This window comes from Trematomus bernacchii, unplaced genomic scaffold (genome assembly GCF_902827165.1).
Source record: "Trematomus bernacchii unplaced genomic scaffold, fTreBer1.1, whole genome shotgun sequence".
NCBI lineage: Eukaryota > Metazoa > Chordata > Actinopteri > Perciformes > Nototheniidae > Trematomus > Trematomus bernacchii.
The window spans coordinates 219332-241921 of record NW_022987652.1 but is presented as its reverse complement, the minus strand read 5'-3'; the positions used below and the strand labels follow the sequence as shown (position 1 = coordinate 241921).

At 40.1% G+C, this 22590-nt stretch overlaps 2 protein-coding genes across 2 annotated transcripts in view; both read right to left on the bottom strand.

Moving 5' to 3' along the window:
- The window catches only part of antxr1c (ANTXR cell adhesion molecule 1c), a 55851-nt gene extending 39956 nt beyond the window's left edge, over positions 1–15895 (bottom strand). Inside the window, 2 exon segments of the mRNA XM_034134858.1 lie at positions 7–78; positions 15255–15895. Coding sequence (XP_033990749.1) covers positions 7–78; positions 15255–15412 — 230 coding nt within the window. The 5' untranslated portion in view covers positions 15413–15895.
- A 1258-nt stretch (positions 15896–17153) lies between these two features.
- rbp3 (retinol binding protein 3) lies at positions 17154–21816 on the bottom strand. Its single transcript, XM_034134853.1, has 5 exons — positions 21798–21816; positions 19847–21042; positions 19303–19493; positions 18906–19048; positions 17154–17532 (listed from the first exon to the last, which is right to left on the bottom strand). Exons 2-5 carry the CDS (start codon positions 21038–21040, stop codon positions 17207–17209), a joined length of 1854 nt encoding a protein of 617 aa, XP_033990744.1. The 5' UTR covers positions 21041–21042; positions 21798–21816; the 3' UTR covers positions 17154–17206.
- Positions 21817–22590: the final 774 nt, after the last annotated feature.

Below are 22590 nucleotides of genomic sequence, written 5' to 3'. Positions count from 1 at the left end.
TCTTACCTTTTGAATTTCTCAGCTAACATCTCCACAAAGAAGTAGATTTCCTCCCAGTGATTCTTCACACTCCCAGACCTAAGACACACATAAATAAATATTGAGTTCAACTGTCATAATAAGTGCACATGAATTGGTTAAAACACAACAAATAGAACAATAGTAGGCAACAAATACCCTTTCAGTGGCTCAATGCTAACCAAAATACAGCTAGCATTAGAGCTATGAAGCTAATGCACCTTTAGTCTAAGTTAGCAGGGAGCTTAAATGACTAGCTATTTGTATATGTTATTTCTTTGTGTGTGTTAGATAAAAACGATTTGTTCAGCTAGAGTTTAAATCCAAATTTCAAGCCCTAAGCTGTCTATCAGACACACACTGACCTCCATATGGTAGAGCAGTCAAACAAGAAAAATACAGCATTGTTAGCCAAAAACGACAGGGGGTAAAGACATTAGCCCCACAGCAAGAACAAGCTGTACTGTATGTTGTAACACAACAGTTTAACTCGTTACAGTGACTTTCTGCTGCAACTATTTCTAAAACAAGTAATGTTTTTTTTGTTTATTTAATAGAAGAAATATAACTTGTGTGTTGCTATCAACAGCTAGAAGGCTATTTAGCTCGTGATAGCCACAGATAGCAAGCTAGTAAATCCTCCCACTTTCAATAATAGCCTACTTTGAGGGAAATTTAAGCCAACATTTTATAAAGAATAGGGACCATCCCCTCTATGTTTCACATACCAACCCAGTCTCACGGCATTTCGTGTTATAGTCACGAAATTAATCTATTGATTCGTGTTCACCGATTTTAAAAGCAATGTATTTCTATTGGTAGTATGTCGTGCCTGCACCAAATAATAACAAATTAGAAGGAAAAAAATACAGATTTCAGTATTCTGAGGCTCTGAGCCATTTCTTTTCCTCGCGGACGGCAAATAAAGTCTGACATTATACAATTTAAAATAAAAACAATAATCTTGGCTTGATATTGAGTAAGAAAATGTTTTTATGAACCACACAGCTTCTGGTCTTCCAAGACCCAACCGGACAAAAAGACGTGAGACTGGGTTGCACATACAGGGTAATCCCTATGTTCCCAGGGTCTTTTGCTTTTAATATAAACTAACATTTGAAGAGATTGGTAAGGGCTATCTGCATGTCAAATAGCAAAACAATAAAACGATATCAGCGTTTCGAATGCAGTTTAAAATCTATTCCCAAATGTAAAGCTGTAGGGTTCAAGGATTAAAACATCAGTAGGCTATAAACTGTATGTTGATTTAAACACTTGACTTCATGAAACATAAAATGCTGAAAACATAAAACCCTTTTGGTGGGGCCCAGTCTCTTAACTTTGTGTCAAATCATTAATTATTATGTATGTATTTCAACAAGGACTATGCATACAAATACATTAATCTCAGAAAAGAGAAGAGATGAATTATGCCAGATTTGAGCTCATAGCTAATTTCCAAATGCATTGATTTCTTCACAAACAACACTGGGGCAGTAACCCAAATCCATTAACCTGATTAGCCTCTACTACACATAAGGGGCCTGTTGAGATAAAAGAGGCAGGTGGCGTGGTCTGGTGTGTAATTTAGCACCCTCCTGTATCCTGAATGAGACCCTGAAGGCTGGGGAAAAAGGTCCTAGTTTCCCCAGGGACACCTCCATAAAACTGGACAAAAAAACTCCTTATGTAGCTACTTTAATTTCTTCTTAGCAGACTGTTTATGTAAGGCCATTTTATTAAGTGTGAGCGTTAAGGGGGAGACGGCTTCCGGCATGATGTGACCAGTCAGCAGGTCATCTGTTAGCTAACGAGTTTAACGGAGAGATGACACATGGGAAATGAGCTAATTGACTGGTAAAGCTAGAGGCCTGTTTAGAGGATGATGCTTACTTACAATAAAGTGCCAGGCTGACTGAATGTTATTCTAGGTGTGGACTAACTCATGTTACAGCATTATACTGTACTGGAACTGGCCTGCTTTTACTCTAAAGAGGGCAGAAGGTCAACACCATTTTTGTATCCACAGGGATTAGCTCGAATTCAATTTATTGGAGAGTTTCCATTGACATGTCGTCCACTCAAAGGGGTCGGAACAGGCTGGATAAGAATTTATTTCCCAGTCTTCTGAGGTGTTATGTGAATAAAATGGTCAACCTTAGCAAGGTATTAAGGTTATTGAATACTGGTAAGGCAAGGCAAGGCAAGTTTATTTATATAGCACCTTTCAGCACACGGCAATTCAAAGTGTCAATGGTGTCAATTTCTAAGCCTTTGGTGTCGTTCATGTTGGACCTTCATCTAATCTTCAAGTGCTCTGTCATCCAATGAAGTTTAATTATAGCATTTGTCTTTGCTAGCTTACTGCATGTTAAAAACATATTGACAAACTTGTTGGTTGATGGGTATAGCGCTACACTTCTCACTACTTGTTGGTGGACCAGGGGGTTCGAAAACAAATCTCAAAAAGGGAGGCGTGTGGTGCAGTGGGTTGTGCGTCGGTGTTTGGATCAGGGGGTCACAGGTTCAAACCCCACTGCAGTCAGCATGTTGTTGTGTCCCTGGGCAAGAGACTTCACCCCAAATTGCTCCTGTGGGGATAGCCCACAGTATTGAGTATGTAAGACGCTTTGGATAAAAGCGTCTAACAAGTGACATGTAATGTAAAAAAAGCGTTCTACTATTTTAAACTGCATGTACCCCAATGGTAAGAAAGAATGCCTTGCTTACCATATTTTAGTTGTACTAAAAACGGTAGGTATATTGAAAGGAATTAACTAGCTTATTGCTGCATTTCATCCCAAGCTCACTACTTCTGTAAAATCCAAACATATGCATGTGATTTTTTGGGGGGTTTTACCCTCATTGTTGACTGCAAAAAAGTGTCAGTTTGAAACATTGTGTAATGGGAACCAGACTAAACACTGACTTGTTATCTTAGCTTACCTTTTTGGTTGAATCAGTTCCCAGCACTTACAGAAAATATAACTATTCGAGAATCATGTCTAGACATAATAAACAAAATGAAGAATTTCTAGCGTATCCGCTTCTCTTGCCTTGGGTCAATGAGAAAACATTTGTTCAGTAAATTAGATTGCTATTTTCCGTTCAATGTATTTTGATCATTGGGTTATTGGAGGATACAGGAACAACCAGAACCAAAGTCAGGAGTTTCCTTGGAAATCAGAAACTGCTTCGTGGCCAAAACTCGAAATGGAAACTCATTTTGACTAATGTGATTTGCCTTTCAATTGCGATTCTTGGAGGTTATACCCTATGGTGTTTTTGTGTTATTGCTGGGCAGTGGAGGAGTAATTATTTGGCCGGGCTTATGGGGGTAGACACAGCCTGGGAATACCAGGGACTTTCCCATCATGCCTAAGTCATTCAAGGATATTTATCCTGCCAAACAGGACCTTGAATGATCTGTGTGGTATACTGGATAATGTTAGAAGAATACTGAGTGTTGTAATCTTCTTTTTCACTTTAAAGGGGACCTATCATGCAAAATGCACTTTTGTACGTCTTTTAAACATGAATATGTGTCCCCGGTGTTCCAGGGAACTCACCAAGTGTCAGAAAACACAACCCTCTCTATTTTCCTCCATACCCAAATCTCTAAAAAAGGGGCTGCAACGGATCTGATAAAAACTGATCCAGATTTGAACACTGTCCTGACGTCAGGACGGTGGCGCTACGGCTATTGGGCCAACTCCACCAATCAGGAGGAGACAGCCACGGACATTGCCGTTCGAAAGCGCTGGAGACGCTGTAGTACATATGCCAGGCCTGTAGATGGTGCTGTTCTCACAGAATCAGCTCTTGCTAAAACAGAGCTAAAAAATGTCAAATTGAGCAAAATGAGGCATGGCTAAAATGCATGATCTGTTTGGTATTTTGAAAAAAATAAAAGTATAAATATGCCTTATATAGGTATGGTCCTACACTATATTATTCAAATATAGCATGATAGGTCCACTTTAAAGAACCAACAACTTTTCTCATAGGCTCATTTAAATATACAAGAGGTTGATAGAGTTGTTGACGATCAATTACTTTGCAGATGTCGAAACTATTGGCATTTCAAACCTAAAACAAACACTCTGCAGCTACAAACATTTCAGTAACAGTAGCTGAAATGAGAGCCAGCTCATAGTCAATCTTCATCGTCTTAAAATCCAACGAAAGCAAACAAATTGATTGCTCAGTGGCTAAGAGGAAGGCCGCTTTCTGAGTAAAAAACACCAAGAAACTGTCAAAGCTAGAGGTTTAGGTTTGGGTTCATTAGGGCCACCCAAGCTGGCAACATCTAGACTATTGCTACAAATATAATAAAAGCATCGAAAATAACATATTCTCGTTTTGTAGGTTTCGGTGATTTCCCTCGTCTTGTTGAAAAGATACAAATGCGGGTTATCTAAACATCCTACCAAAACATTTTCTCAGTTGATGTGAATCCCCCACTTAAAGCTGAGTGAGCAAAGCAAGAGGACAGGACCTTACAAGCTCAACAAATCTGCCAAAAATATAAAAGTTCAAGGTGTGGGGGGAGGAGATGTTTGGCTTGGATGTTTAATAAAATGTGCCACGCAAACAGAAATAGTCACACAACGATTGCAAACACACACACAGCCGCTGACCTGAAGAAACGTCAGGAGCCAATTTCTTATGTAAATTGTTCCATTACAGCAACAGAGGGAAAAAGTGGGGAAACTTTTCTGCAGCTAACAGTCATGTTGCGGTTTGGGGATTGTTTTTTGAGTATTTACTTAACACCAAGGTGAATTTGAGGACTCCCACCTTTGGTTTTCAGCTGCTTATCTTTCTTTCTGTACCACAATGTGTCTTGTTTGCATTGGAACGGCTCAATTGTCTGAGGTGGCTCAAGTCGTGGGACCGAGGCCTAGCTTGCAGTTTCACTCACCTGTGCAAACAGTGTTGGGAAAGGAAGTGGGCCATTTCGTTCTATGAATCTTGATGAAACTATTAAATGTGGTGTCTCTCCCCCTTCTCAATCCTTTGATCTAATTTTAATGTTCTGAGTTCAGTGGTTTGGGGTTTGGGCACAGAAAATAAAAGGTTTCGAGATGTGAGGGCCGTCGCAAATTACTGACAAAGCCCCAATAGCAGTTTGACGTTATGTCATAGCAAATCGTGAAAAGCCGAGCGACAGTGTTTTCTTGATCGGACAGATTTTGGGAACAAGAGGAAGAGCATGTGTCTGGCTGTGTGCCATCTAAAGGGGCTGAGAGAAAGAGAAACAAAGGAAAAGGAAAGGAAGGGAAGGAGAGAGCAAAGGGAAGATGAAGAGCTTTATCAGCCAGATTACAGTAAAACTCAACGGACTGGGAGTGAGATACTGTGAGACATCTGTTGGCTCTAGTGTAAAATGTTTCTGCCAAAGGAAACATGCTCATGATTTAATGAAACTGTAAGTCCAACTTTCTTTCCGGTCTGCTTCCACCAACACATGCTTCCATACAAAACAGCATGAAGCACTGACACCAACGCACTATCAAAGCAAGGTTTGAACATCTGATGAAATCCCCTTTGTATTAGTTATGTTTCGGTCGGTTTGTTTGTGTGCAGGATTATGAAACAAATGTCATGAAACTTGGTGGAAGTGTTAAGCATTGGCAAAGGAAGAACCCATAACATTTTGAGCGAATCCAAATCACTAGGCCAATACCCAAATGATGTGTATCGGATATAGGGTTTTTGGCCTTGAGTTGCCATCTAGTTTCTTTAACTTAAAGTGGACCTATCATGCTATATTTTAAACATATATTGTAGGGCCATACCTATATAAAACATGTCTGTGAAGTTTTTTTTTCAAAATACCAAACAGATCATGCATTTTAGCCATGCCTCATTTCGCTCTATTTGCTCTTTTCCAGCCCTGTTTTTGCAAGGGCTGATTCTGCTTTTGTGGCAGACTACAGCGCCACTTACAGGCCTGGCATATGTACTACAGCGTCTCCAGCGCTTTCGAGCGGTCTCTCATTCCCCTGATAGGTGGAGAGTTGCCCATATAGACGGAGCACCCCTTTTCTGACGTCAGAAAAATTCAAATAATAATCAGCTCCGTTGCAGCCCCGTTTTTAGAGATTTGGGTATGGAGGAAAAGAGAGAGGGTTGTGTTTTCTGACACTTGGTGAGTTCCCTGACACACCGGGGACACATATTCATGTATAAAAGACGTACAAAAGTGCATTTTGCATGATAGGTCCCCTTTAACTTAGGTTTTAAAGAGACAATTGATTAGGGTTACTGTTAATGATCCATCTAAAAGTTGGGCTGCCAATGTCTCCTCACGGTTAAAGGGTCATAAACCACAGTGTCCCAGGTCCAATTGTTGACCAATGTTGCATCTTTCTCCACCTTATTCCATGTTTTAGCTACTGTTAAATCTATAGTAAAGGGCCCTCCATCGACTGAGTTCAGTGTCTGTTTCTATGTGGGTTTTAATCTAAATGCAACCACTGCTCAATGGTGGTTGGTCAATGTAGATGTATCCTAATTCCATAAAGTAATAAACCAAACAAGATGTCAAACTGTCCACACTCTGTGGTAAAATGGTTTCATTATTAAGACATTAAGGCTCCCAGAGGGGTGTATTTGAGGTTGGTTTTGCCTAATTGAAAACCATTCAGCTGTGATGTTGCATATGTCTCAATCATCTCAGACACCCACAGCGTGTTTCCCAAATGAGCATCTTGCTCCAAAGTAAGCTAGGTTTGGCCAAAATTATACATAGTTTCAATACTACATCAGTTCATGTAACATCCAGGGCAGTTTGTGATGTCAGCACAAAGGGAGGTCATACGCATCATTACTGTTCAACGGTGCTAAACAGCGCATAACAAGAGGAGACAGACATTTTCTAAATGTGTCCCACGGGGCTGGAAAGACCTGAAGAACAAAAATATCCTCATCAGTCATTGTTGATAATGCCTTATTCTGCTGAATGGCTGATTTCACAATGTCTGGGTCTGCAGAAAATGATTCAGACGGTGTGTGTGTGTGTGTGTGTGTGTGTGTGTGTGTGTGTGTGTGTGTGTGTGTGTGTGTGTGTGTGTGTGTGTGTGTGTGTGTGTGTGTGTTGGTGTGTGTGTGTGTGTGTGTGTGTGTGTGTGTGTGTGTGTGTGTGTGTGTGTGTGTGTGTGTGTGTGTGTGTGTGTGTGTGTGTGTGTGTGTGTGTGTGTGTAAGAGAACTTAAGTTTCAATTCATGTCTATATTCATGTTGATCTTTTTAAAAATACAGGCGATACTTTTTTACAAAAAGACACAGTGAACGCCAAGTCTAAATAAATGTTTGCCACAATATTAATACATGAATACAGTTGACATGAAGACTGCATTGCACTGCATGTACTTTATGGAAATAATACAAACTTGATGTTTACTTTAGTTGAATACAAAAGTAAGCCACTTTTTAAGAGCCTGCTTAATAGTTATAAACTTGATAAGCAGTCCACGATACAGCCAAGCCTTATATTTAATATGTCTTAGAGGTACCTTATGAGAATACGCTGACGTTCAGGGAGTTGTTAACAATGCCTTTATTCCTGTAACTCTATCAAAGGATATTACAGCTGAACTGCACAGCTGTTTAATTTCAAACTCTCTTTCTCAACCTAGTCCTATATGCAGCAAGCATTTCTCTGAAATGGCAATGGCAATGGCATGACGGCATGTGGGAAAATGTTTAATCGGTCCGAAGTCTCAGTGGCTCTAAGCTCCGTTCTCACGGTTCAAAGTGTCGGAGAAGGAAAAATGTTGTACAAAAAAAAAAAGTCCCAACTCCACTAAAGATTATGTCTGCCATTCCAGCTGGGCCTAGCCACACCACCCCGTCCGGCAGCCAATGATGCTGCTTCAATTTAACTGACTGGGCACAAGGATTTGTTTGTTTAAAACCACTAACCTACTTTTACAGCTTTTGCCGAAGTCAAAGTCTTTACGGCCTGAGCTAATGCTGCACATCTATTCCAAAACCAGGAGGAATTGTTTGGAATAATTGGATAAATAGCTGCTGGAAAGGCATGTGAGATGTGTGTCAAAAAATATTTCTGACTTATGGGAAATGGCAGCCTTTTATATCATATTTTAATTCATTGAAAGTCCTACCCCCTGACTAAGTCTATTTGTCACTCTCTAGTTATTCTTATTTTTTGCTCTTTATCATGTGACATGTATCAGGATGTGTAAGCGATACAATGCTGTGACCAATGTTCCAGTTCTTGTGAGGGAGGGGGGATTTTGTTTGTTTTATTATATGTAACAAAAGAGGGGTAGAAGTGCAATTTCCTGTAATAAGAAACCCAAAACCAGGAAATGTGAAAAACTGTTGTATTGTCTGTTAAATATGCACTCCTTAATAAAGAAATAAAAACATTACAAAAAATGTCAGACCTTTTAAAATGTACTTTGTCATGCACTTTTTCAGTAGAGAGAGTCAGAGTCCTGTATCAGATCCCACATAGGACATTCTTTACAGTATAATCAAGTTTTACACATCCCAGAAATCAGCACAACCTCAGCTAATGATATATGTCACTCATTAGAGACTTATATACACTATAATAGGGGATATTTGCCCATATAAAAAATTGAATTGCATTTTTTACTTATTTAATTAAAACCTATTGTTTTGCTTTAGTCCCTAGGGTCTTCAGACAGCAAAATATAATTTAACAAGCCATTACTTGGCGAAGAGATAGCACGATGCGAAAGACAAAATGACAAAACACAGAGCTCGTGTCATTCCAAAGCTAGAACGTATTCCTCCCCTAGACAAATCCAAAATATTTATGGACTGCAGCTGCAATTTGGTTTTTCCGCTGACTTGTCAGGATTCAGGCAGCATGACTTAACGCCAATCTGGTACGCTAATGCTAACTGACTACATCACGAAAACAACAACATTCTGACTCGTGTTGCGATTGGGCTCGGGCCTGCCAGAAAAATACTGAATGATTATTAAAAGCAGGACTAGTGTTGTGAACCAAAGTAAGGCAACTTGTATGGATGGAAGCGGCAATGGGAGTCTGATCAAAACTGAAAAGACATGACTGAAAAGAGCCTGTTTGGAAGGAAATTGACACTAAAGTAAAGTGCAGAGAACAACTTGTTTAAAGGGGACCTGTCATGCAAAATGCACTTTTGTACGTCTTTTATACATGAATATGTGTCCCCGGTGTTCCAGGGAACTCACCAAGTGTCAGAAAACACAACCCTCTCTATTTTCCTCCATACCCAAATCTCTAAAAAAGGGGCTGCAACGGATCTGATAAAAACTGATCCAGATTTGAACACTGTCCTGACGTCAGGACGGTGGCGCTACGGCTATTGGGCCAACTCCACCAATCAGGAGGAGACAGCTACGGACATTGCCGTTCGAAAGCGCTGGAGACGCTGTAGTACATATGCCAGGCCTGTAGGTGGTGCTGTTCTCACTGAATCTGCCCAGAGCTAGAAATGGTCAAATTGAGCGAAATGAGGCATGGCTAAAATGCATGATCTGTTTGGTATTTTGAAAAGAAAAAAGTATAAATATGCCTTATATAGGTATGGTCCTACACTATATTATTCAAATATAGCATGATAGGTCCACTTTAATATACTACAAGTGTCTGTTTGAATGCCGGTTGATAATCAAATCCTACAACTTCTACAAGACTGATTGGTTCACAGTACTTTCACCTTCCTTACAGTCGACCTTGATAGTAATAATGTGCAAGAACTGCTTCTATTTTGTACCCAATTATCAGCCTAAATCCACATAAACAAGATTGTTAAATGCCGTCTTCATCCAGAGGTAAACAATAACATTTGGCCCAAAGGTGCATTCCTATATCTCCCATATTAACACACTCATAAACCATTCCTCTGCCTCTGTGTTCCCTATAAAACACCAAGCTGAGACCCACCCACTCTGAATCAGCAGATATACACCCTGTTAGTTAATTTGCTGAAATATAGGGAATAAAGGAATGCAACACATGATCACAGTGACTATATGAAGGCTATAGTTTCCTTCATCTAAATTTACCAGCATACAAATCTCATAGAAAACCATCATAGAGCTTCTCAAAGTCCTCAAGTTTTGCAATGCATCATTCCTTTGGAGTTTTAGGTGGGAGACTTCCATCAGCTGTTAGATTATACTTATATGCATGTTTTTTTAGCAGTATGGCTATACAGACTGCCATCTCTCGGTCAGTCGATCGGTCGTTCTACTGCTTTGGACCAAATGTCTCATCGAAGTAAAAGTAGAAGAATAGGGCCATTGTATGGGAATTGCTATTACATTACAGATGTCAATGGTTTCCATACAATGAATCCAGAATAACTTAATGACCACATACTTGCAAAGCCTATGACATTCCCATCAACATCCATTGTATTTTGTGCTTAATGCTAACTAGCAAATGTTAACAGACTAAACTAAAATGTTTGACATGTTAAGGTTGTGGTGTTAAACATCAGCATGTTAGCATTCTTGCAGTGTTAGCATGCTGTTAGCATTTACATGGATTAAACATTGATGTGTTAAGAGAACAGACTACTTTTTTATGATGTACGTTTATTGGAAAAAGTATTTTTGAGCCAGTTGGCCTCACATGATGGACACAAGTTGTACATTGGCTTCAAAGTCCAACAATGTGCAGCCTTACAGAGCCACTAGCTGTAGATTTTAAGCTTCTGTGTGACTTTATTTAGACTTTGTTAGAGTAGTGGAGAAATCATTAAAATGGTGTTGTACGTCTCACTACCATAAACCACAACACACATTATTAACTGCAAGTGGCAGGGTGTTGTTTTCTGCCAAGGGTTTGGAACATGTTTTTTCAATCAACACCATCGTTACCTCCATTAGTGAGGCAACTGTGTGTTATTCAGTTTTGAGTTGTTGATTTGTTTGTGTGTTTGCCACCAAGATTACAGGAAAGGAACAGGCCTGATTTTCATATAAATTGGAGAAATGGTGTAGCATAGGCCAAGGAAGAACTCACAAAATGTTGGCTCGGATATGAATCACAAGGCGAAAACAAGCATTATTTTTGTATTATGTGCCATTTCACCCTGTTATTCCACCAATCTGATATGTGTGAACACTATTCCATTTACTGGGACGGAGTGGTGCAGTGGGCTGTGCGTTGATCATCAGATCAAGGGTGGCGTTGGGGAACTCCAGTTCGAAACCCGCCACTGCGTCAGGCCGTTGTGTCCTTGGGCAAGACACTTCACCCGAATTTGCTCCTGTGGGTACTGTCCACAGTACATGACCGTTACATGTATGATAGTTGTGTAATGTGTACTTGTAAAGCACCTTGATGACTTTGACGTGTGAAGATGGGCGGAGTGGCGCTGTGCATTGATCAAGGGGGCGTTGGGAAACACCAGTTCAAAACCCGCTGCCGTTGTGTCCTTGGGCAAGACACTTCACCTGAATTTGCTTCTGTGGGTATGTCCACAGTACATGACTGTTACATGTGTGTAATGTGTATTTGTAAAGCGCTTTGAGCATCTAGAAAAGCACTATAATAAATGTAAGGAATGTGTATTCTTATAGCTTTAATTAATGCCTGTGTATTAAAGTTGCAGTCTAACACCTGCTGGGACCAACCTCGTAGTCTCGTTGTTGTTTTGCTGCCCCTCACCCTTTGACGCCTCGTGGGTATTGTAAAGCTGCAGGATAGCATATATATATCTACAGGTCACTTAGCAGATGAGGATAATGCGTCTTACTTAAACCAACATTTTCCAAACCTAGGCCCAGATGTTCTGACTGGCACTAGCTGCCTCCTCTACCCTTCAGACTGCAACTCTGTCCTTCAGTACAGATGCTGTTGCGTGACATCATCTGCCCAAGAATGCAATAAATGTCTTTAGAGTCCATTTTATTAGCCATCGCAGCAGTCTCTCCTAATTACTGCCAAATCCTCTCACTATCCTCACGAAAAATCTGGAATGAATTAATGAACAACCTCAGGAACATGGTAAACATTAGACCTGCTAAACACTAGCACGTTGGTTTCGTTAGCTACGTTAGCATTTAGTTTAAAGCCTCGCTGTGCATAAGTGCAGCCTCTTAGATCTGCCAGTGTGGCTTTAAACTCTTAGTCATATTCCTTTATAACCATTAACACATGGGTGGTTAAAGTATGGTTAAGGCTTAACTATTCACCTTGCCTCATAAAAGAAACTGCCTGCATGGGTGCTAAACATCTATGATTTACTTTGTACTGAACCCAATCGTCCAGTATTGGTTCCTGAAAGATGTGGCTTACACTACAGCTGCTATTACTGATTTAAACCACTTCAACCAGTGATACGTAGAAGATATCATCTGTTGCCAAAGTATAAAAACACACAGCCTTTTGTATCCTCTCTGCTTAACCAATTGCTCAATCTATTATGCTGTGTTACTTACTGTAAATTAACTTCCTTCCTCTCCTGTTTACAATGAAATTAAATACTAATTGTAACAGCCTTTGGGGATTTACAAAATCAGAGTTGTAGTGTAGATGTCCAAACATAGTCCGTTATGATTTACAAGTGCTATTAGGGTGTAAATAACCTCTATCCTCCGCTATTCTACATACTGAAACCCCTTTTAACCCACTTGACTCCTTCCATATGAATCAACCAGGAGTTCAGACTCAGACCATGTCTCATAAAACCTACTCATGCCTGAAGGATGTTGTTGAGGGGGGCTTGAGGTAGGTGTCTAATGAGCTTCCTCTTATTTGAAGTCCACAACTGATGTCTAACCCTTGTTATTCACCCTCTGAGTGGGCAGTAAAGCATGCAGACCAGCTAACAATAGCATCTGATGTGGTAAAAAAAACAAGCTGTTTCCTTATTTACACCATGTGTCAGTGTTTACCACCGGGCCAAATGAAGCACTCCACATCTGGGGAGCAGTTACATGTTTTGTGTCCACTTCTACTTGGAAATTAAAATCCAGGAAAAATGTCAAAGTTGTTGTGAAGTTCAGTGGATACAGGAAGGCAGTTAAACTGTCACTGTGCACTGATTCCCACTGGGGGTCATCGATGTGTCAGGTGCAGTGACCCAGTGGATGTTTTACAGTCACAACAAGTGACGCTTAACTTCAAGACACTTCCCTTTTCTATGTAATATGTCCTCATAGACAAAATCCCCTCCTAAAAATACTTAAGAAGGTGGGTACGTGCAGGATTATGTTCTCCAAATTAGGACCAGATTTTCTATAAATGTTGTTGCTTCCTGTCCTTTTTTGGTTCCCCTCCCCATTCCTGGTAATGCTTAGTAAATGTAAAGGGGAAGTAAACGAGCTGATCCTGCAATATCCTTTCAATCCAAAATATGACACCATAGTATGTAGAATATAGAGTTGTAATTCAGTGTAGGAAAAAACATAATTGGAGAACAACTTTTGCACCCTTTGTCCGAAAAAAGTGGGACATTTTCAAACTTTTGGGCCACTTTTAAAATGTAGTATTAAGTGTATACAGTTGCTGTTTAATGTGAAATAAGCCCATCTTTTATTGCATACACAGTGTTGGGGTCTAAAATGAATACAGGATAATGGTTTAATGAAGGACAGTGCATTTTATTATCTAGATCTTGGGGGCAATGTCTTTTTTTGGGATATTTTGAAATGTATTGGACACATTTTTCCTTTGCACACCTTCCCTTTTTCTCATTGTTTGCAAAAGTTATTTGGCCCAGTGATTTAAAATGAGGATGATTCACAACTATAACAATAAGGTATAGATATTTTATCTGTGAGTTTTATCCAACATTAACGTGCAGTGTGCAATAGAGGATAACTCCTGTATTCCATATGTGCCATAAAACATAATTTACTGCCTTTGAATGTATATAATCTTGTGCAGTAAAGGCATTGAAAGTAAGGCTGGGACTCTAGAAGTTTTCCCTGCTTTCTGACATTTTATTTTCCCCCCTGGCTGAAGTCCAGCACCAAGATGTCACACAACCACAGCATTTTTCCTATGTGGGCGTACGGAGAGTGGAAATGAAAGAGTGAACGGTGAGCAAAGAGCAAGAAAAAAATTCCTTTAGCTTGGGTTGGGAATAAAAATAACTGCAGAGGTTTTGTTCATTTTCAGGGGAGAGTGACATATGATTTGTAGAGAGACTGAGTGTGTTTTAACCTGCAGGGAAAGAGAGATATCACTCAAATCGTCACCCCTCTTTTTGCTTATTCAGCAAACTGTACTCTGGGAGTCAGCCTCCTTTCCAGCGTCATCACATGCGCACACACACGTGCACGCACAGTTGCAGCTGCTGTGCTAATCAGCTACCTCCATAGCCCTGAACATTAGGTTTTAGTACTTTTAAATACATATTTAAGGCTAAAAGTACGGTATAATTAACCTCCTGTTTGGAAAATAAGCGTAATATTTCTTGTCCTTAATAAAAGCATGAAAAGAACTTGGATGAAATAAATATACTGCATTAAAAGAGACAGTAACACGAAAAGCATATGCAGATGTTAGCTTGTTTTTGGTGCTTTAGTACTCAGATCTTGTACTTGAGTAAAAGTAGAAGTACCAGAGTGTAGGTATACTCTGTTACAGTAAAAGTCCTGCATTCAAACTGTTACTCAAGTAAAAGTAGAAAAGTATTGGCATCAAAATGTACTTAAAGTACCAAAAGTAAAAGTAGTCGTTGTGCAGCTTGGCCCATTTCAGAATAATATATATGATATGTTTTATAATGATTGATCAGTAAAGCGTTATCAAAGCTGGTAAAGGTGCAGCTAGTTTGAATGACTTTGTATGTAGTGGAGTTACACCATTTACAATTGTAGTGGTATAGAAGTACAAAGTAGCAGAAAATATAAAGACTAGCATCTCAAAATTGTGCTTATTAGTACTTGAGTAAATGTACTTAGTTACTTTACACCACTGTCTCTTAACATTAGTTTTTTTGTACTTCTTTACACATAATACAAGCTAAAACGTTGGTATATATCCCCTCCTGTTGGGAAAATAAGCGTCATATGTTCTTGTCCTCAATAAAGCATGAAACAAACCTGCATAAAATAAATGTACCGCTTTTAAAGAGACAGTAACACGAAAAAGAAATCCAGATGTTGGCTTGTTTTTGGTGCTTTTGCCAGCTTCCTGTACCTGGAAAAACCGCTGTATTAACATGCCAATGATATTCCTATGTTGTCTCAATGAATATGAAACCTTTAAAAGCTGTTTCCACTTACTTATCAAGCACAAAGTACAGGTCGAAAGCTCCCTGACAGGAACTCTCCTCCTCCTCCTCCTCCTGCTGCTCTGGCTCGGCTCGTGCACATGGATAAGAGAGCAAAAATAATCCGAATAAAACCAGAAAAAGACGCATTGTCAACAGAAACCTCGCCATAGTTGTTCCTCGGTGCAAAAAAAGTTAATTCCTTTGTGGATAAAAAGAAAAAAACTAACTGTCGAGTGTTTTCTTACATCCCAGAGACAGTTATATAATTAAGAGATGCAACAAAGACAAAAGAAAAGGATGCAGGCGATGCTTCCACGTCTCTATTGTTTTCAGCTCAGTTTGCAATCATGGCAAGCAGCATCCCTTAAAAAAGCCACCCGGAGAGATGCTTTAACTCAATGGGAATGACTGAAAATGAAAAGTTACGGATATTTCTGAATCCACATACATGAACAAAAGTTTAAAAGATTCGCGAAAACACATCCAAACTCGTGCAAGGAGGGTTAATGATTCAATTTAGGTGAAATGGGTGGTGCGTAAAAATCAAAAAGTATGACAAATCTAATGTCAAAGCGGAAAAACTGGTCTAAAAATGCCAAATGAAGCCGGGTAATGCGGAGCAGTGTTGGAACTGGGAGCCCGGGGACAGTCTTGGCTGAAATGGTCCAGGTTTCATATTTCAACCCGAGGAGGAGAGAGAAGGAGGAAAAGTGGGTCAAGATCCCATTTTGCGCCTCCCTCACGTGGCACACTGGCGCATTTCTCGAGGAATCAAGACATTTGAGACGATACATCTGTCACTCTTGAACGCGTCAACATATTGTCATACAGTAAGCTTACCGCCTTTAACCGATGTGTGCATTTAAGTCGTTTCCCAGCATTTTGTCCTCATTAATCACCACGAGTTTGTTTGCTTTCCCTGTGCCTCTGCTCCTTGTTAATTAGCAGTGGCCATGAACAGAAACATTCTCTGTAATTACACCATCATAAACACGAGGCTGCAAGAAGAGTGTGGAAAATATATATTTACAGTGTACAACAGACGTACACTTAGACAAAATACGTGTGTTGTTGTTGTTGTTGTTGTTGTTCATAAGCATATGGAGGTTTCTTTGTCATGGTTGAATTTGAGAAGATAAATGGATGGCATTATAATATTATTATTTAAAATGTAAGAAAATATTAGCAACATGTGTCTATGGAAGCAGACCTTTGATAGGGTTATTGTTATATTCACATATTTAATCCCTCAAAAGTCACAATGTCACCGTGACCTAAACCATCATGTGTATGTAATGGCAACATAATGTATCTCTGCATAAAATAATAAAAAGGAATTTCCTGAAACTAACTTTAGATTAAACATCAAATAAATAAAATAATTGAAAGAAAAACATGTTTCCTTCTGTCTTTCTGATGCCTAATAACTCTGTTGATTTAAAACAACACACTCTTTTCAGTTGCCTTTTTTATTGTGTCTCACCACTGGATTTGATACAACCCAAGTGTTCCCACATGGCATAATGGACGTACAGTATGTCAACACAATCCTTAATGATACATGGATAGCAAATATAATTTAAAAGCCTTTTTTTGTGTGTGTTTCCTTTGTTGCCTCTCCTTTGCATGTGGTTGATTACATTCATGTTACAACTGATTTTGACACATCATTATTCATACTTGCTTCACAAAGGAATCAGCTTTTCAGCACCTTTCATTCTCAAAGAGTAACATTCAACAAGATAACAAACTACAAGTAAATCCTGCTGTTGAACATCTGCTCTACATTAAAAACTGTCTAAAAAGGCTTTGAGATAATGAATAACAGATTGAACTCTACATTCTTCATTTTGAGTATCATTTATAAATCTTGAACCAATTTAAGATAAGTACTTTATTGATCCCATTTTTGGCCGCCAAAGCAAAAGTGAGTGTTGAAATCCCCTTTTTTCAGGATGTGGTTCACTTCTGGGGTCCGAAGTGCTTGTTGAAGATGCCCTTGGCCACTTCGAGGGCACCTGCAGCTGGGACGGGTATGTGCGGTGCGATGCCCGCCCCTTCCCAGGCTGGACCGTTGGAGGTATCAGAGTGAATGGTGGGGATGCTGAGGAAGATGTTGGTCTCACCAACACTGAAGGTCTTGGGTGGGTGTGAAGACCCGGCGGTTGTATCTCCAACGATCATTGCACGGCCGAGCTTCTTCATGATGTAAACAAACTCCTCTGCAGCGCCAGCAGTCGTTCCACTGGTGAGGATGATCAGACTCTTCTTAGAGCCGTATCTTGGGCCTAAAAAAGAGAGGGTAAGATGGAAGCAGAAGGTTAAAAGCATGTGGAGGTGAGATGAATTAAAGAAAGGCCTTTGTGCTAATTGAAGACGCCTATATGTGCCCCGATAAACATTCCTGTTGTCATCTTGCAATATACTAAATCATATAAATAGTTATCACCGCAATAATTAAATGTTGTCTTAATTTACATTATTTAATTTCATATTCTGTTCTTGTACATATCCCATATTCTATTGACATGTATATAGACTTCTTGCACTATTTATTTTTGTATTTTATTATATATGTTGCATTGTTGGAGGAGCTCAGGTCAGAAGAATTTCATTGCCATTTCTACACTGTAGCTTATGTGCATATGACATTAAAACCTTTGAATCTTGGAATCTTTGAATGTGGAGGCGAGTTGAATTAAAGGAAGGCGCCTTTAGAAGGGCGACTTTAAAAGCCGATCACTTAACCAAAGAAGGTATCATATGAACAGCTTTGTAGCTTATTGGAACCCACTTTAAATGTTATCAGCTGATTAAATGGGGTTATCGGACGTAATAGATATGGGTCAGGGCGGTGGTGGCGAAGTAGATAGGGACTTGGCTTGGTAACTGGAAGGTCACCAGTTCGAGTCCTGGCAAGACCAAGTGCTACCGAGATGTCCCAAGGCACTGTTCCCTACACTGCTCCCCGGGCGCCGGACACGGCAGCACACTGCTCCTAACACTAGGATGGGTCAAATGCAGAAGAACAATTTCGTTAAATAGTACCTGTACTGTGAAATGACAAAAAGGGCAATTTAGAACGGGCCTGCTGTACCTACAAGTTCAAAAAGGCAATTCATAGAATTAGATGGAATTTTACAAATGAAGAAGACACCAAACTCAAGTAGCTGTTGTCATTTTAACTGGAACAAAGGGGGGAAGTTAGGTGACGCAGTTAAATGAGCAACAATGTCGTTGTAGGGAATTGCCATAAAGTATTGATGAGTCAAATTAACCAAAGACTTTCAGCCAGGTAACTGCTGTTTGTGCACGATGCGAAATCTTAACACAACACAATGACTTAAGTTACGTAATGTATATAGTCTACATAAGTAATTTAAGTTTCATAACCACCTTGCATACAAACACATTTTTCTCCGTCTGAAGCATCAGAAAGGCAGTGAAAGCAACTGATAACGGCCATTTAATGAGCCGATTTCATTTGTAAGAGCAGTATTTTGGCCAAATTGAAGATGCATCTTAAAAAGCACACATGCTTAAATGTAGAACCTTCACCACCAACTCCAGAGGGAATATCTGACACTGAATGCTCTACTATGTTCACCATGTAGTCACTTACTTTGTTGCTAACTGTAATCTATGATGTAATATATTTTACCAGTGAGTTCAGGCAGGCTCAGGAGCTCTGTTGTGTTCCCGGTTGTTCTGTCGTACAGCTTGTCCAGCACAACCTGCTTGTCAGCGTCAAAGAAGTAAGAGCAGAAGCCTGCAATGGCTGTTGTTGGGCCACCAATGTTGTTCCTGAAAACACAAGCCGTTAAAGAACAATCATAGAAAGTCTGGATTCATATTAATTGAACGATTGTGAGGCCATGATAACGGTAATCCTGCGTTATATAATTTTGTGATGGTAAAACGAGATGATTTGAAGTAATTTTTGCACGCTAAGTCCTCTATATTAAGTCACGGAGCTTCAGCAGATGATTTATTTTCCAGAATAGACACACTGTATTTTGAATAGAAGCTTTGACAGCTCTGTGAGCAGGATTACCCACCTGAGGTCGAGGATCATAGCGTCAGTGTTGACAACTTTGTTCCAGACATGCTCAACAATAATCTGGGCGATGGCCTTGACCTCCTCAAAGTCTCCGAACATGTCGAAGCGCAGGTAGCCGATGTTGTTCTCCAATATGTCATTGTGGAAGGACACTTTGATCAGCTCAATGAACATCTCTGGAGAATAATCCTGTGAAAAAATTACATATATAAACTAAGGATTTGTAATATTATAAACAATGTCAATATGTCTGATTTTCAGTAGATTTTCACATATCATTTCACATATTAAATTAATTTGAATTCCTGCGTTTCCAAATGTATATATATCTTCTTTAGACAAAACATGCTCGTCTAGCAAAATCCTCTGTTAAATTGACTTAAAAAGCTTTAAAACAAATACATTTTTGTTGGTCATTGTTAAACTACTGCACAGAAATGCCACAAACACCAAAGTATTTTAGATTTAGTGACGTTTTTTTGACCATTCACAATGAAAGACAATAACAACCAGAAACTAAATTCTATGTGCAACGATCTCACCATGGGTGGCAGGGCTGGGATGTTGCTGGTGGTCTTCAGGCTCTTGTCCCCAGACAGGGTCTTCAGATCAGCGGACAGCTTTGTCTCCAGACTTTCCTTGGAGATAACCATGCTGTACTCGCCGTTTGCCAGAAGACCTTTCAGCTTTTCCGCAACATGAGCCCCAATATCTTCAAAGGCGTAGTTGTCGGCAATCAGAGTCGCTGATCCCTCGATAATGGCTGGAACTTTGGCACGGAGGTTGAGGATCTTGATGGCGGTAGCGAGGGCGTCCTCTGCGTTGACCTCCACATCGGGGGTCACACCTGTAATCTCCCATGATGAGCCGGTGATGGGGTTGATGGACTTTGCGGTAGGAACTGTAATGTAGAAGTCAGTGTCGCCCACTTTGAATTTATCTATTTTTACAGAGCCCCCAGCGGTCTTCTCGCCCACAATGGTGGCCCTCTTCAGGTTCTGGAGGCAGTAGGCAACATCCTCGGCGATTCCCTTGGTGTTTTTGCTTGTGAGGAGAATGAGGGGTTTGCTAAGCTCATATCTGGCCCCAAGCAGCGTTGTCAGGGAATTCAGCTTCGTCGTGGTGTTTGAAAGACGGTCATACACGCTGTCGATGTGAATCACAGACTCAGCATCAGTGAAGTAAGACACGAGGTAGGGGACTCCCGTGATGTCCCCGCTGCCGGTGTAGCGCAAGTCAAAGATGAGAGCTGAGGTTGGAAGGATCTTATTCCAGACCAGGTCGAGAAGCAGAGGTCCAACCTTCTCAGCAACGTCCTCTCCAAGGATGTGATCGATCCTCAGGTAGCCGATGTTTCCCTCCAGGATGTCAAGCTTGATCGAGGTCTGGAGGACGGCAACGAGCTGCTCAGGGGGTAAGGCAGGCATCTGCGGGGGAACCACAGGGACGTAGTTTGGTTCATAGGAGACTTCCAATCGTGGGTCACTCACGGTGGTCTGGACTCCAGAACTGAGGACTCTAGCCAAAGACTCACCGTCTGGGATGTTGAGAACCTCTGTGTTGCTGCCAGCTGCTGCGATTGCCTCCTTCATGCCTGCCAGCTTCTCTGGGGAGCAGTAATTGTCCATAATGATTTTTGCCATATCTAGGATGATGCTGGGGGAAAACGAGGCATTGATAAAGAAAACATTCCCCAAAACTAGCAACGGGGCCACAAGGAAGATAGCCTTTGCCATTTTTGTTTTTCCAGACCAAAAGTGAGGAGATGGGAAGTGGAGGTTGCCGAGCCGAACCTCCGTCTCCGATAAGGTTCTTTGTCAAATGGCTCTGTTTTGGCTGCGAGGTTTCTGTTACCCGACACATAAGAGGATTTGCCCAACAATAAACCACTAATCGCATTATCCTGAGTGCTTCTGGAAGGCAATAATAACTTAGTGTAGGTGTAGTAACAAGGACGTGCTGCCAAAGATAAACGTCTTAAATTTACACAAGGTATTTTAACCCCTATTTAAAGTCGCCTGTGTAAAATAAGGCAACCTTTGTACCTGACAAATTGGGAAAGGGATTACAGTTGTTAGGTTCACTTATTAAGCCCCTTGGCATCAGTGTTTATTGTAGAAGTCATTGATATGTGACTTTTTGTGCCATTAATCAAGAAGAAATCACAATCAATTGTTGACATAAATCATACGAAAACCCAATTACCAACACAAAACTTGTTGTTCATTTATTTCTTCATGGTTCTTTAAAGTGGACCTATCATGCTATATTTGAATAATATAGTGTAGGACCATACCTATATAAGGCATATTTATACTTTTTTTTTTTCAAAATACCAAACAGATCATGCATTTTAGCCATGCCTCATTTTGCTCAATTTGACATTTTCTAGCTCTGTTTTTGCAAGGGCTGATTCAGTGAGAACAGCACCATCTACTGGCCTGGCATATGTACTACAGCGTCTCCAGCGCTTTCGAACGGCAATGGCCGTGGCTGTCTCCTCCTGATTGGTGGAGTTGGCCCAATAGCCGTAGCGCCACTGTCCTGACGTCAGGACAGTGTTCAAATCTGGATCAGTTTTTATCAGATCCGTTGCAGCCCCTTTTTTAGAGATTTGGGTATGGAGGAAAATAGAGAGGGTTGTGTTTTCTGACACTTGGTGAGTTCCCTGGAACACCGGGGACACATATTCATGTATAAAAGACGTACAAAAGTGCATTTTGCATGATAGGTCCCCTTTAAGGGTTGTCAATATTTGCTGATAAGAAAATTCAATTCAAAATCACGGCTTTTGTAACCACTTATTATTATTTTATTGTCTTGGGAATGGTACACATGAATAACAGTTGTTGAGTTGGTGGTGGTTGTCTCTTTTTCTGCAGTGGTGTTGAAGTGAACAGGAGATTCATTTGAGGTTTGTTGGGTACTATCTCCCTCTGCTGGTAGTTTTGTAGTAAAGGAAAAGGAAAACTGAAACATCATCACAGCATACTAAAAAAACACAATGCAAAGAGAATAAAGCAAACACCCCAAACATTTAGCAAATAAATTAGAAATGTCGGCTATAATGACATACAAGTTATTGCATTATGATTAAAAAGATGGTAATGGGTTAATATCGGTCAACAGAATACATTGCATGTTAAAACAAAAAAGGATAAATCAAAACAGAGAGAAAGACAACTTCACATGCTATGGATAAGAAATACGCAGATTGGGAAGTCTAACAATATCATATAAATGTACTTAAAGAAACACCCAGAAGCAAATTGATTTATTAAAAATA